At 37.6% G+C, this 12387-nt stretch overlaps 1 protein-coding gene across 4 annotated transcripts in view; it reads right to left on the bottom strand.

Moving 5' to 3' along the window:
* COL14A1 (collagen type XIV alpha 1 chain) overlaps positions 1 to 12387 on the bottom strand; it is a 220956-nt gene that overhangs the window by 35102 nt on the left and 173467 nt on the right. For all 4 annotated transcript variants that reach the window (XM_079140174.1, XM_079140175.1, XM_079140177.1 and 1 more), the window contains exons 39-40: positions 12166 to 12219; positions 11762 to 11815 (exon numbers count right to left, since the gene is read on the bottom strand). In XM_079140174.1, coding sequence (XP_078996300.1) covers positions 11762 to 11815; positions 12166 to 12219 — 108 coding nt within the window. The remainder of the gene's footprint in view (positions 1 to 11761; positions 11816 to 12165; positions 12220 to 12387) is intronic.

Here is a 12387-nt window from a genome sequence, read left to right as displayed (position 1 = left end):
AAACTGAGCTTAGAAAAGATGTCTGCTCTGTGTTCTCCTACCTCAGCATCCCCAGAAGCTGAAATTTCTACTTCCTATTTTTCAGGGCAGAAATTATGTGTTATTCTTTCTTAACATTCATAACACCTTCCTAGCACACTTTTGGCATAAAATAGGTACTAATAAATGTTTAATGTGAATAAAATTGAAGTTCCTTGAAGAAGTGTTCAGCTTATCATGTTGAATAAATAAATGTTATTTGAGATATAACGAGTCTGGAAATATATAGGGCAGGGGGAAATGCAGGCATAAATCCTCCTTGATCTTGAACTCTCAACAAGCATGTAGGAAAGATATCAGGAACCATCTGCACTCAGAAGCCAAAATTCCATTTCAGTAAAATCTTAGGGGCAGTTTCCAAGGACACATGGATTCTTGTGTAGCTGATTTTTTGTAGGAGTGTTCTTGGGAGAAACGTGTAACATAGTGAAGAAAGCAGGAGAGGACAGAAGAATCTAAGTGGAGAAGTGAATTATTTCAAGTTTGGTCTCAGTCCTATGCCACGAGAAGCTCTGGAGTGTGAATTACATATCAGAGCTGACCCATGGAAAGTCACTACCAGGGACCAATATGGCATTTCCAAGGGTGATTCTTTTGGGAAGGGGACAATTGATAGTAACCAATACCCACAGAAGCTAGGAGTTGCTGCCAGATAAAGGGGATCTCATCAGAGTATCAACATCATCCACTATAGTTTATTTTATTCTGGCGCTTTCCTTCTTGGACCATCATAAACAACTGAACGTTATTAGATATAAAAGTTCAAGAATAAAGTTGTTCTTAAGGCTACTGTGCATTACCTGTTTTCATCAACCCAATTTAAAATTTATGTTATAAAATGTCATAACTGAGAGCATGTGAGCCTTAATGCTACAATCAAAGCTATTTTTTTTCCAAAATTCTCCCTATTCCCAAAAAAATAAACAAGGTTCATATTTTGCATCTTATAACATAAATTGACTTCTTAATTTCTGGAGCATACCAGTAAGTTTACCTTTGAAATATTTGTCTCTATGAGCCTCACATTTGTCACACTACTCAGAAATGCTTGCAGAACTACTTCATCCTGGGTATTCTGCTAGGTTTTGGGTTAATGACAATAAATAAGACAGTCACTTCTCAAGGTGCACACAGTTTTGCAGACAAACAATGAACAGAAACCCACAAGGTGATATGAGAGTAGACTAGAGAGTTACACAGAAACATGGGAAGAGCACATAACCCAGGCTTAGAAATGCAGTGTTCACAGAAAATGTGGCACTTAAGTCAAGTGGCTCAGCATGGTTTGAGGGTGTTCCCAAAATGCATGTTCTGGGCAAAAGGACCTTTGAAAAAGGTGCCTTTGTGACTGGATTAATGCTGTTGTCACGGGAATAGTCTTGTTAGAAAGCCAAGTTTGACTGTCTCCTGCTCTCTTGCTCCCTACGTGATGCCTTCTGCCATGTTATGACATAGCAAGAAGACCCTACCAGATGCAGCCCCTCAGTCTTGGACTTCCTAGTCCCCAGCACCACGGCCCAATACATTTTGCTCTTTGTACATCCCCTAGTCTTGAGTATTTGCTAAAGCAATACAGAATGGACAAAGAACTGCTCATTGCATGGGTCTGCCCCTTCATGTACCACTGCGTTCCTGCAGTGCAGCCCATGCTGGGCCACTGGTCAACTCCTTCTTGGGCTCAGGCCCGCTTTCTCACCTCTTCATCCCTGAGACAGCAGCAATAGCAGAAGTTTTTGAAAGCAACAAACTTGATGAAAAGAAAATTTTGGTAAAATATGTGCATTTTTAAAATATATGTACATTTTATAAGGAAAAATAAATGGCAAATTCAAGTTTTATGACATAGTAGAACTGCAACCAAAGTACATCAAACATTTTTCAACCATTAACAGGTAAAAATGTGTTCAGATTTCCCCAAACTATCCTTTATCTATAAAATTTCCTTTTCACATCAGGGAGCAGTCTGAGAAATGTGTTTTTGGAATTAGTATCCTCATAAAAAGCAGAAATCCTTAATTAACACAGAACAAATATTAGGAAATAGAAACTTCATAAGCATACTATGGGAATACACTTAAGCTGACAAATATGTATTTTTAAAATGCATGAAATCAGCCACACACAGGAGAGTTTTATTACACTAACAGCTCCAGGAATTTTTTCACTTTTTGGAATTCCCACCTCAAAATATTAATATACACCCACAGCCCACATTAAAAATAAGTCTCCTATAAAAACTTGAAAGGATTTTTATAATTTATTTTTTAAAACATTTGGCTATGAGTAAATTAGTTATGTTTGGCTATAATTTATCAGCAAAACAAAATTTACCTATAATTTACTTTCAAAATCACTAATGTTCTAATAAACACTAATGGTACCTATGGCTGAAATTGGCAACGTGGTGTTTTATGGAATTAAATGTGTATTGATTCCCATTTTCAGTTTTCTTTTCCGGACTCTGGGGCAAATATATATGCTTTTTTCCAAGTTTCAAAAAAAAAAAAAAAATAGGCTTTTTTTTGTAGGCTCTTGGAAAGTTTGTGGTTTTGGGGTTCTATGCCTACAGCATCTAAAAGATAAAACCCACCTGCCCACAACTAGTGTTGCAACTGAGATGGAAGTCAGAAGCCAGCACACTTATGTCTATGGTATTAGAAATAGCAGGCAGAACTCCTGACTCAATATTGCTATTCATCACCCTCGCCTTCTCTGAAGTCAACAATGGTAGATCATAGATATTAACCTCGACATTCTGGAATAGGGTCAGTTGGGAAGGTCCTTCAACTGGTGGAGTGTGATCTGCAAGCAGCTGGAATTTGAAGAGTTGGTGGAAAGGGGCCAGACTTGAGCAGTGAGGGCTACAGAAATGCTTAAAGAAACCCCTGATGCCTAACTGCAAAACTGTGGCATGACTCTGTACTGCTGTGAGCAGACCAGGGTGGCGGTCAGCCAGCAAAAGTGAGTCTGCTACTTGTAGCACAGGATTAAAACCGACACCAGATTAAGAAGCTGAGCAGCAAACAGGCAGAACCTGTAAACACTGACCCAGACCGGAGATCCAGGATTGACCCTTATGTATGATACCATGTTGGGTCTCATTGGGGAATTTGTAGTGACACAAAGACACACCCATTAAACATGTATGTATAGGGTACATGTGTATGTATGTATATTTTAATATGTGATATTTATATATAATTTAAATAGATATATAAAATATAAACGTATATTTTTAGCGATCAGTAGTGATGGCCTTGGAGAATTAAAGCAAAATTAAAACACAAACATCAACTATATTCCACCAAAGAAATTACTCTGACATACAATGGGCCTTATACAATGTACTAGCCAGCAATTCCAAAACAGAATCATTCCATTTTTTTTTTTTTAAATATCCATTTCTAAGTCATGCCTAAGAGCTTCTCTATCTGAATCTTTGAGGAGGAAGTCCAGGAATCTATATATTAAACAAAACATAACATAGCAAGCTGCTAACTTAAGTGGTAGAATTGCTGATTTCCAAATATAAAATATCTGGCCTGGCCTTGGAGAACAGCATTAAGACCAGAACACACAGTAGGTGTTGTTATTTCTGCTATACCTATGACCCAATAGAAGTTTCTCTTTTATTCATATTTTTATTGGTGTATTATAGTTTTACATAATGATGGATTCATAGTCACATATCCATACATGCATACAACATAACAAATGCAAAATCATTGCCCCTCCCTTCTTTAGGTCTCTTTCCTCTTACTCTGTCACTCTCCCTTTGATTTACATTAGTCCTGCCCACCCCATCTTTCTTTTTCCACCCTAGCTTCTACATGTGAGAGAAAATAGATGACTCTTGTCTTGCTGAGTTTGACTTATTTTGCTTAACATAATGTTTTCACATTCCATCCATTTTTCAGGAAATGGCATAATTTCATTCACCTTTAGGCTGAATAAAACTTTATTATGTGTGTGTGTGTGTATATGTATGTGTGTGTGTGTGTGCACATTTTCTTTATCCATTCATACACTGATGGTTTTCAAGGTTGGTTCCACACTTTGGCTATAGTAAATTGTGCTGCTGTAAAAATAGGTACACATATATTGCTATAATATGTTGATTTTAATTCTTTAAGATATTAAAGAATTTAATGGTCTATTGGGAAAACTTCATAATGATTTCCATAATGATTGTACTAATTTACAATCTCACCAAGAGAGTAAAATGTTCCTTTTTCTCCATATCCTCTTCAGTATTTATTATTGTTTTATTCTTGATGGTTGCCATTCTGACTGGAATGAGATGAAATCTCAATAGTCTTGATTTGCGTTTCCCTAATTGCTAACGATATTGAACTTTTTCATATATTTCTTGGATATTTGTATTTCCTCTTTTGAGAAGTGTATGTCTAGTTCATTTTCCCATTTAAAAATTGTGGTGTGTGTGTGTGTGTGTGTGTGTGTGTGTGTGTGTTAAGTTTAAATTCTTTATGTACTCTGGACATTAATCATCTGTCAGAAGAGTAGCTAGGCAAAGATTTTCTCCTATTCTGTAGGTTCTCTCTTCACATTCTTAATTATTTTCTTTGCTGTGCAGAAGTTTTTCAATCTGATGCCATCCCATTTATTAACTCTTAGAATTATTTCCTGAGTTTTCTTATTAAGAAAACTGTTGCCTACACCTATATGTTGGGGTTTTGAACCTACATTTTCTTATGGGAGTTGCCTAAGTTTCTAGTCTAATTTCTTCATCTTTGATCCATTTTGAGTTGACTTTTGTGCAGGGTGAGAGATAAGTATCCAGTCTCATTTTTCTATGTATGAATAAACAGTTTTCCCAGCACCATTTCTTAAAAAGTCCGTTTTCTTTCCAAAGTATGTTTTGGGCTCATGTGTCAAGGATCAGATGACAAGGATCAGTTGTGTTTTTGTCTCTGTGTCTTCTACTCTCTGCCTATGTTCTACATATCTGTTTTTATGTCAGTACCATGCAATTTTTGTTACTATAGCTTTGTAGTATAATTTGAAGTCAGGTGTTGTGATATCTTCAGCATTGCTTTTTTTGGCTTAGAATTTTATTTGGCTATTCTGGGTCTTTTGTACTTCCAAACAAATTTTAGGACTTTTGTCTTTTTTCCAGTTCTGTGAAGAATGTCATTGACGGAGAGTGCATTGAATCTGTAAATTGCTTTCAGTAGTTAGGCCATTTTAACAATATTAGTTCTGCCTGTTTATGAACATGGGAGGTCTTTCCATCTTGTGTCTTCTATTTATTTCTTCAACTTTCTTTAGTTTTCATTGTAGAGGTCTTTCACCTCCTTAGTTAGACTTACTTCTAGGGTTTTTGTTGCTTTATTTTGTTTTGTTTGAGGTTATTGGGAATAGAGTTGTTTTCCTGATATTTTTCTCAGCAGATTTATTATTGGTATATAGGAAAGCAGTTGATTTTGTAACCTGCTACTTCACTGTCTTTGTTTATTAACTCCATCAGTCTTCTGGTGGAGATTTTTAGATCATCTAAGTATAGGGTCATATCATCTGCAAACATTGATAATTTGACTTATTTTCTATTTTTATCCTTCTTATTTCCTTCTCTTGCCTAATTGCTCTGGATAGAATTTCTAGTACTATGTTGAATAGGAACTATGAGAATAGATATTCTTGTCTTATTCCAGATTTTAAAAGGAATGATTTCAACTTTTTCCCATTCACTATGATGTTGGCCTTGGGCTTTTTGTGCATAACTTTTATGATGTTGAAGTAGGTTCTTTATATCACTAGTTTCTTCAGTTTTTCTTTTTTAAATCATGAATGGGTGCTGAATCTTGTCAAAGGCTTTCTCTGCATCAATTGAGATATGTGATTTTGTCCTTAATTCTATTTTTGTGGTGAATTACATTTATTGATTGCATATATTAAAATACCCTTGCAACCCTGTAATAAAACTTGTTCATCGAGTACTATCATCTTAATATGCTGTTGAATATAATTTTCTAATATTTTATTGAGGATTGTTGCATCTAAGCTCATCAGGGATATTGGTCTTTAGTTTCCTTGATGAGTCTTAATCTGGTTTGGTGATGAGGGTTATATGGGCTTCAAAGAATGAATTTTGAAGTGTTCCATCATTTTCTATTTCATGGAATCATCAGGAGCATTGGCATTAGTTCTTTTTTTAAAGACCTTGTAGAATTCAGCTGAGAATACATCTGGTCTTGGGGTTTTTTTTTTTTTTTTTTTTGGAAGGCTTTTTATTGTTGCTTCTTTCTCACTGCTAGTTATTGGTCTGTTTAGGTTTTCTATGTCCTCTTGACTCAAATTTGGCTGGTCACGCATATCCATTTCCTCTTGATTTTCCAATTTGTTAGAGTATAAGTTTTCAAAATAGTCCCCAATGATCCTTTGGATTTCCGTTATGTCTGTGGTGATTTCTCCATTTTTCATCTCTAATTTCAGTAGAAGGATCTCTAAAGCTAGTGAGAACATGGAACTAAAGGTTCTAGTAGCTATGCCCTTCTCAGATGTACACAGATATGCTCCTATCCAGGTAAAAGTACAAAGTAATTTAAAAAAAAAAAACTGTGTTTTTATTGGTGAAGCATCAATTTCTACTTAAGAAAGTTGTCCAAACATAATTTTGTGGAAAGAAACAGTGTGATGTTGGAGTCAGAGAGATGAATTAAAATCCTGACTCTGACACTTCCTAGCTGTGAGGCATTGTCCAGTTCCTTCAACTTTCTTAGTTTCAGGTTCTTTGTCTGTACAGTAGGGATAACAGTGACTAGTGTTTGTGGTTATTCTGAGCATTGATGGACATAACTCTTGCAAAGCACTTGCATATATTCAATACTTAATGGTCAATATCCTGAGAATTTAATGAACATAACTCTTGCAAAGCACTTGCACATATTCAATACTTTAATAACAGTTGCTGTTTTTATTAAAATAATCTGTCAAGTCCCAATTGTGTATACTATTACTGCTGCTGACTGACACAGTATTTTCCTGGGATTTTATGAATGTCCATCTAGACTCACAAAGAAAAAAATTGAGTCGTACACTTTTTGTGATAGTATCTTACATTTCCCTTTCTGAAGAAGGAAGATGCTCAAGGGGATAATAATCATGAATCTTAGTATTTCACAAAATATCCTGATATCCTGTGATGAATCTTTCATCACTGCCTAACACATATGATAGGAATGAAATCCAAAGAGTTGACTCAAGTTCAATTTCTCAAGTACATTTTAAGTCCAACTCACTTTTAATGTAATGGGACATTCGGTACAATATGGCCTCTGTGTACATCAAACCCACATAATTAGGAAGCATGTTTCAAGTGTCATTTCAAGACAGAATCCAAGAATATATTTTAAAAAACCAAGCTTGCATTTTCTTCAGACGTTTTGTATTTTCTTTACAAACTTCTAAGACCTATTAAAATATCAAGTATAGGCATTATAAAATGTCCTGGCTCTCTAGGTTTACCATGAAAACACTGCTAATATTACCTAAAATCACATTTTATATGGAAATGCTTTATATACATTAATCTTCACAATAACCCTATAGAGTCAAATATTATTTTTTCTGTTTAGGGCTAATGAAAGTGTCTTGGAAACAGTAAGTAACTGGTCCAGTGTCATGAGCCAGCGTTTAAGCCCAGGTCTGGCTAGGAGTGAAGTCTAAGCCATCCCCCACGGGGCTATCCTGCTCCTCGGTAACCTCACAAGTTCCGCAGCATCCAGAAGCAGAACACTTTCCACAGTATTTCATCTTTTATAGATGCAGAAGGCAGGCTGTGGTTATGGCATAGGTATGCAGGGAGCAGTAACCAGGGGGCAAAGAAGCACCCGAATGAAGCTTACTTGTAAGTTAGAAGCTAGCATCCCGTGCATAAGGGAAGGACTACTACCTTCCAGGTGCCATAAAAACATATTTGTTCTTCACTTTTATTTCTCTTCTAAATTTTCAAAGAAAATTTTTGGAATTGGAAATTATAAACATAATTTTAAAGTTTCTATTTAGATTACTGGCCAGAAAATTGGTAATCTTGGAGGAAGTAACCTTCAGAACTAGAAAAGAGGTTGGTTTTTAATTTTTATTTTTTTTACAGCTATCTATCTATCTATCTGTCTATCTATCTATCTATCTATCTATCTATCCATCCATCTATCTTGTCTGTTCTTTCTTGTTTCCCTACGGGCCATCTGGATGCCTAAGGTGGAGGCTGAAAAGTCTACCACACACCAGAGGAACTTAGAAGTCACCAGAGAGGCCCTGAGCTCACAGATACTAAGACAGAAGGAAAAGATATTAAAGGGAAATGACAAGATTTACAGCAGAAAAGAAAGATAAGATCAGAATGTTTTTAGTTGCGGTAACTCAGAATGAACACTGGACACAGAACTGCATTTAGAAGTTAAATGTGAACTTGCACTGTTCTTTTCAGTGTGGCCTGGATGGTGCTTTTTTGGCTTCCCAGCCAGAGGCGGAAACTTGCTGGGTGAAGAGGTCCAGCTTGTGCTGGACTTGCTTATGGCCTCAGGCCCAGCGTTGAATAAGAGCTGCCTCTTAGAGTCCAAGATTCCCCTTGGGAAAAGCCAGAATAAGCTAGAAATATTCAAAGAGGAGATGTTTCATCGTCTCTTTTTTATTATTTGTTAAGACCTCCCATCTTTCAGGTAAATTCCGGGTAACACGGCTGCCCCCTTCAGAAAGGAGGTACTCACTTTTCCAAGTTACCAGTCAGGGCGATGGTGTGAGGCTTGGACCCCGAGTTTCTGCCATCAGCAAGAGAAGGAAAAGATTGAAAAGAAAGATTGTGCAGTGAGGAATGACCCCACCACTGTGCAGAAACCTCTCTCACTGACTCTCCAGACTCTCCAAGGAGCTAGAAGCACTCACTGGATGTCACCAGGAGTCCTGTGCAGCTCCTTCCTTCTGTGCCTAGGGTAGGCCTTGCTCACTCAGGATTAGGGGAAATTAAGTACTGCTCAGAGATTGAAGTTCTGGCAGTGAAGGAGAAAAACAGATTTGCTTCCTGACTCCCTGGAGAGTCAAGCTGTCCTTGGAAATTTTCTGGAAAGTACTTTGCAGAAGCAAGACTCCTCATCCTGTTAGTGCTCAGTCTGTCACATGTTACGGTTCCTGCTGTTGTGCTTAGAGGTGTAAGGCAGGAGAGTAACCCCAAGGTGTTTATTCGTAGTACTCTAAGCAGCCGGACCAGAGACCTGTCCCTTCAGCAGAGGACATCTGAGTGGTTCTCATCTGAGCTTTGTTTATACCCATTAAAGCTGACCCCAAGCTTTCTGCCTTACAACCCTGCTCAGTATCTATCTCATTATTTTAGACTTTTACTATACTTAAGCCCTTTGATTACTTGACTAAACAAGACTAACTAAGAATGTTTTCACCCAGCCTTTCATCATTTCTTCTCCATGATCTCTGAGAAGACCCATTTATTTTCTTGGCCCACAGGAAGAGTCATGCTCTAGACCCAACCCCATCCTCCCATCTCCTCCAAGTAGCTGGTCTACAAATTGCTTCCTTTACTGAAATGATCTCCTCTTCTCTACTCTCTGCACTCAGTAATGAGTAACTCTTTGCAGGCTGACTGTAGTCAATGGCACATTATATGTGCTCAGTTAATATATGGCTAACTGAAAATTATGTGTGGTCCAAGTAGAGTTGCCATGTTGCACAGTTCCGGTGTCTCATTTTGTGGGGATTACATCCCCTTGAGTTGTATACCAGAATGGTGTTACCCTCAAATATATTTTCTGAAACAATCACCAGCAGATTACACAATCTATTTAAAAAATATGGCCCTATAATAAATGAATATCCTCTGAAAATCAGATTTAAAAAGGAAACCCATTCCTATCCAAGTTTTCAAAGTAGAAATTAGACACACCCTCAAAGTTTTACTTTCAAATTGAGGAAGGGAGGAAAATAAAATCCAAGTAAAGATATCTTATCACTTTATTACAGTTCTAAGACTTTTAGTCCTATAGGAGAACACAACATGTTTAGAGGAATAGCAAATATTTATTAAAAACTCTGTGCTGATATATTGGTTTTAAAAGAAAGAATTCTAAAACCAAATGATTCAAACACTAATCCAACATGTTTGACTTGGGAATTCTTTGCCAAGACTGGACTCTACACATAGATAAATCAAACAAACTCACTCAACCAAATCTTTGGACTTGCCATTTCCAGACCTTCAGGAATCACGAAGGAATCTAGGTGTGTAACCACACAGGATCTTAACCGAAGCCCTGTGCCAAGGCGTATAAATACTCCCTCCACATGTGCAAGAGCCCTGCATAAATCTGACTTTCACAGAGTGCCTTCTTTAGACATTCATTTAAACATGTTTCACATGCTAATTCCATTGGATGAGCAGAGACTACTCAAAGATTTCAGGTAAATGAAAGTTTCATATTAAAAAAAAAAAAAAAAAACAGAAGGGACTTAAGAGCCTACACTGACATTTCATGGGGAGGTGGGAATCAATCTCCAGATTCTTGAGCAGCATAGTTGCCCTGATCTAAAAGCAGGCTTTGATCAGAGAAGTGAGTCTTCCTACCAACTGTTTGCTAGCCTCAGAAGCTGAACTGAAACCCCAGTGAATGCCAAATGTGTTGTCCTTTGTTGGAGAGGCTCCAAGAGGTTGCCATTCTCTATAATTCAGTCTTGACAGAAACTGTGGAGCTATTGAAACATGTGTAAACATGTGACAGATTAAGATGGTCCTTCTCTCCTTGCTGAAAATTTAATGACTTGTTTTACATAAATCCTTAGCAAAATAGATGCTTAAAGTGAATTTGTGTTTACCTGTCCAGCTTCATCTCTTGACAGACTCCTTATATCTAAACATGTGCAAGCCGATCTGCAGTCACACTCAGCTATGGGCAGTGTTGGGAATGCTTCACCTTCTCCTCACCTCCGCCCCAGTCTTCACTGTTTCCTCTGTTTCCAAGTTTTCCTTTCCTCACCACCTGACCACCTTCTGTTTTTCAATCAAGACTCAGCTTAGATGGCGCCTCCTATGGGAAGCCTCCCTTGACAAGTCTGGCCTAGTTATGGATAATCATGGATTCTTTGTGTCTTCATAAGGTCCTAACCCCATCATAGCATATATAATTTCTTATTTAGTTGCATTTCCTGACAATATGCTATGTGTTCTTTGAGAACAAGAACCTCAAGCCTGGCTCTGTGCACACTTGTTGACTATGCAAACACCAAATGTTAACTTAACCCCTTTCCTGACCATTTTCATACCTTATTTTACTGCTGTCCACTTGAACAGATCAAAAGAACAAATAATTTAAGTACACTAAATAAATGGAGATTTCCTTATAAACCATATTCCTTACATTTTAGTGAATGATTATTGATTTCCTTTAGGTTTATGCCTTAAGGATTTGACGGAATTGAAAAAAATCTATTAAATCAGTGAATGAAATTCAGTGCAAACTATGCTCAAGTTTGGGAGCATTCAGAAAAGGGTGTTGCTAATTTGGGAAAGCTTGGTGGAAGTAATGGACATAGAAGGCCTTAGTGAAGGAAAATGGAAGCACGGTAGGTCGAATATAGATTGACAGGAGAAAACCAGAAACAAAACCTGGACTGACTTCCTTACATAAGAACCTGCCAGCAGTAGAGCAACTTGGGAGAAGTCACCTTTGCTAAGAACCAACCTTAGGCAAATTCTTACCCTTTGACCTGGTGAGCCATCACGTCCAGGTGAACCCACACTTCCTGGGATACCCTAGGTAGAATGTGGGCAGAAGAGTCAGATTTACAGCATGAGTTACCCTAGCACCCAGCTTCCATGAAATGGAATAAGGCCTCCAAACAAATTTATGAGCAAAAAGAGGAGCCCTTGGTGACTTAGAATTCTAACCCAGAAGTTATTCCCCAGAAAGAAGTGTCCCCACCAAGGGTTCACTTTGAGAGCACCACCAATGGCTCTCAGAAGGGGCTTAATATAAATGAGCATTAGTCAACATCTTTGATATGGGAACCACCATCAAGGTCACAGGTGACTTCAGAAGCCCTGGCCTTTCCTCCTTGGCAAAGTTCTAGAGCTGAGAGCAACAGAATACAAACACAAAATACCTGTGGACCAGGAAGGCCGGTGTCTCCTTTCTCTCCTTTTTCACCTGGCATCCCCTGAATAGCCGGAAGCATAAGGAGTTAGTCTTGTCTTTTCCTCCCTCACAGTTGGAATATTTTCAATATTAAACTGCTTTCATGCTAACATCCAAACAGTATATTTCACTGCTCACATATGGTAGGGCATCTATGTAAACCTTTCTATCGAGCTGAACATTTATACAC

The sequence above is a fragment of the Sciurus vulgaris genome (genome assembly GCF_902686455.1).
Source record: "Sciurus vulgaris genome assembly, chromosome: 1".
NCBI lineage: Eukaryota > Metazoa > Chordata > Mammalia > Rodentia > Sciuridae > Sciurus > Sciurus vulgaris.
The sequence above is the reverse complement of the archived record's forward strand: the minus strand, read 5'-3'. Positions and strand labels throughout refer to the sequence as shown.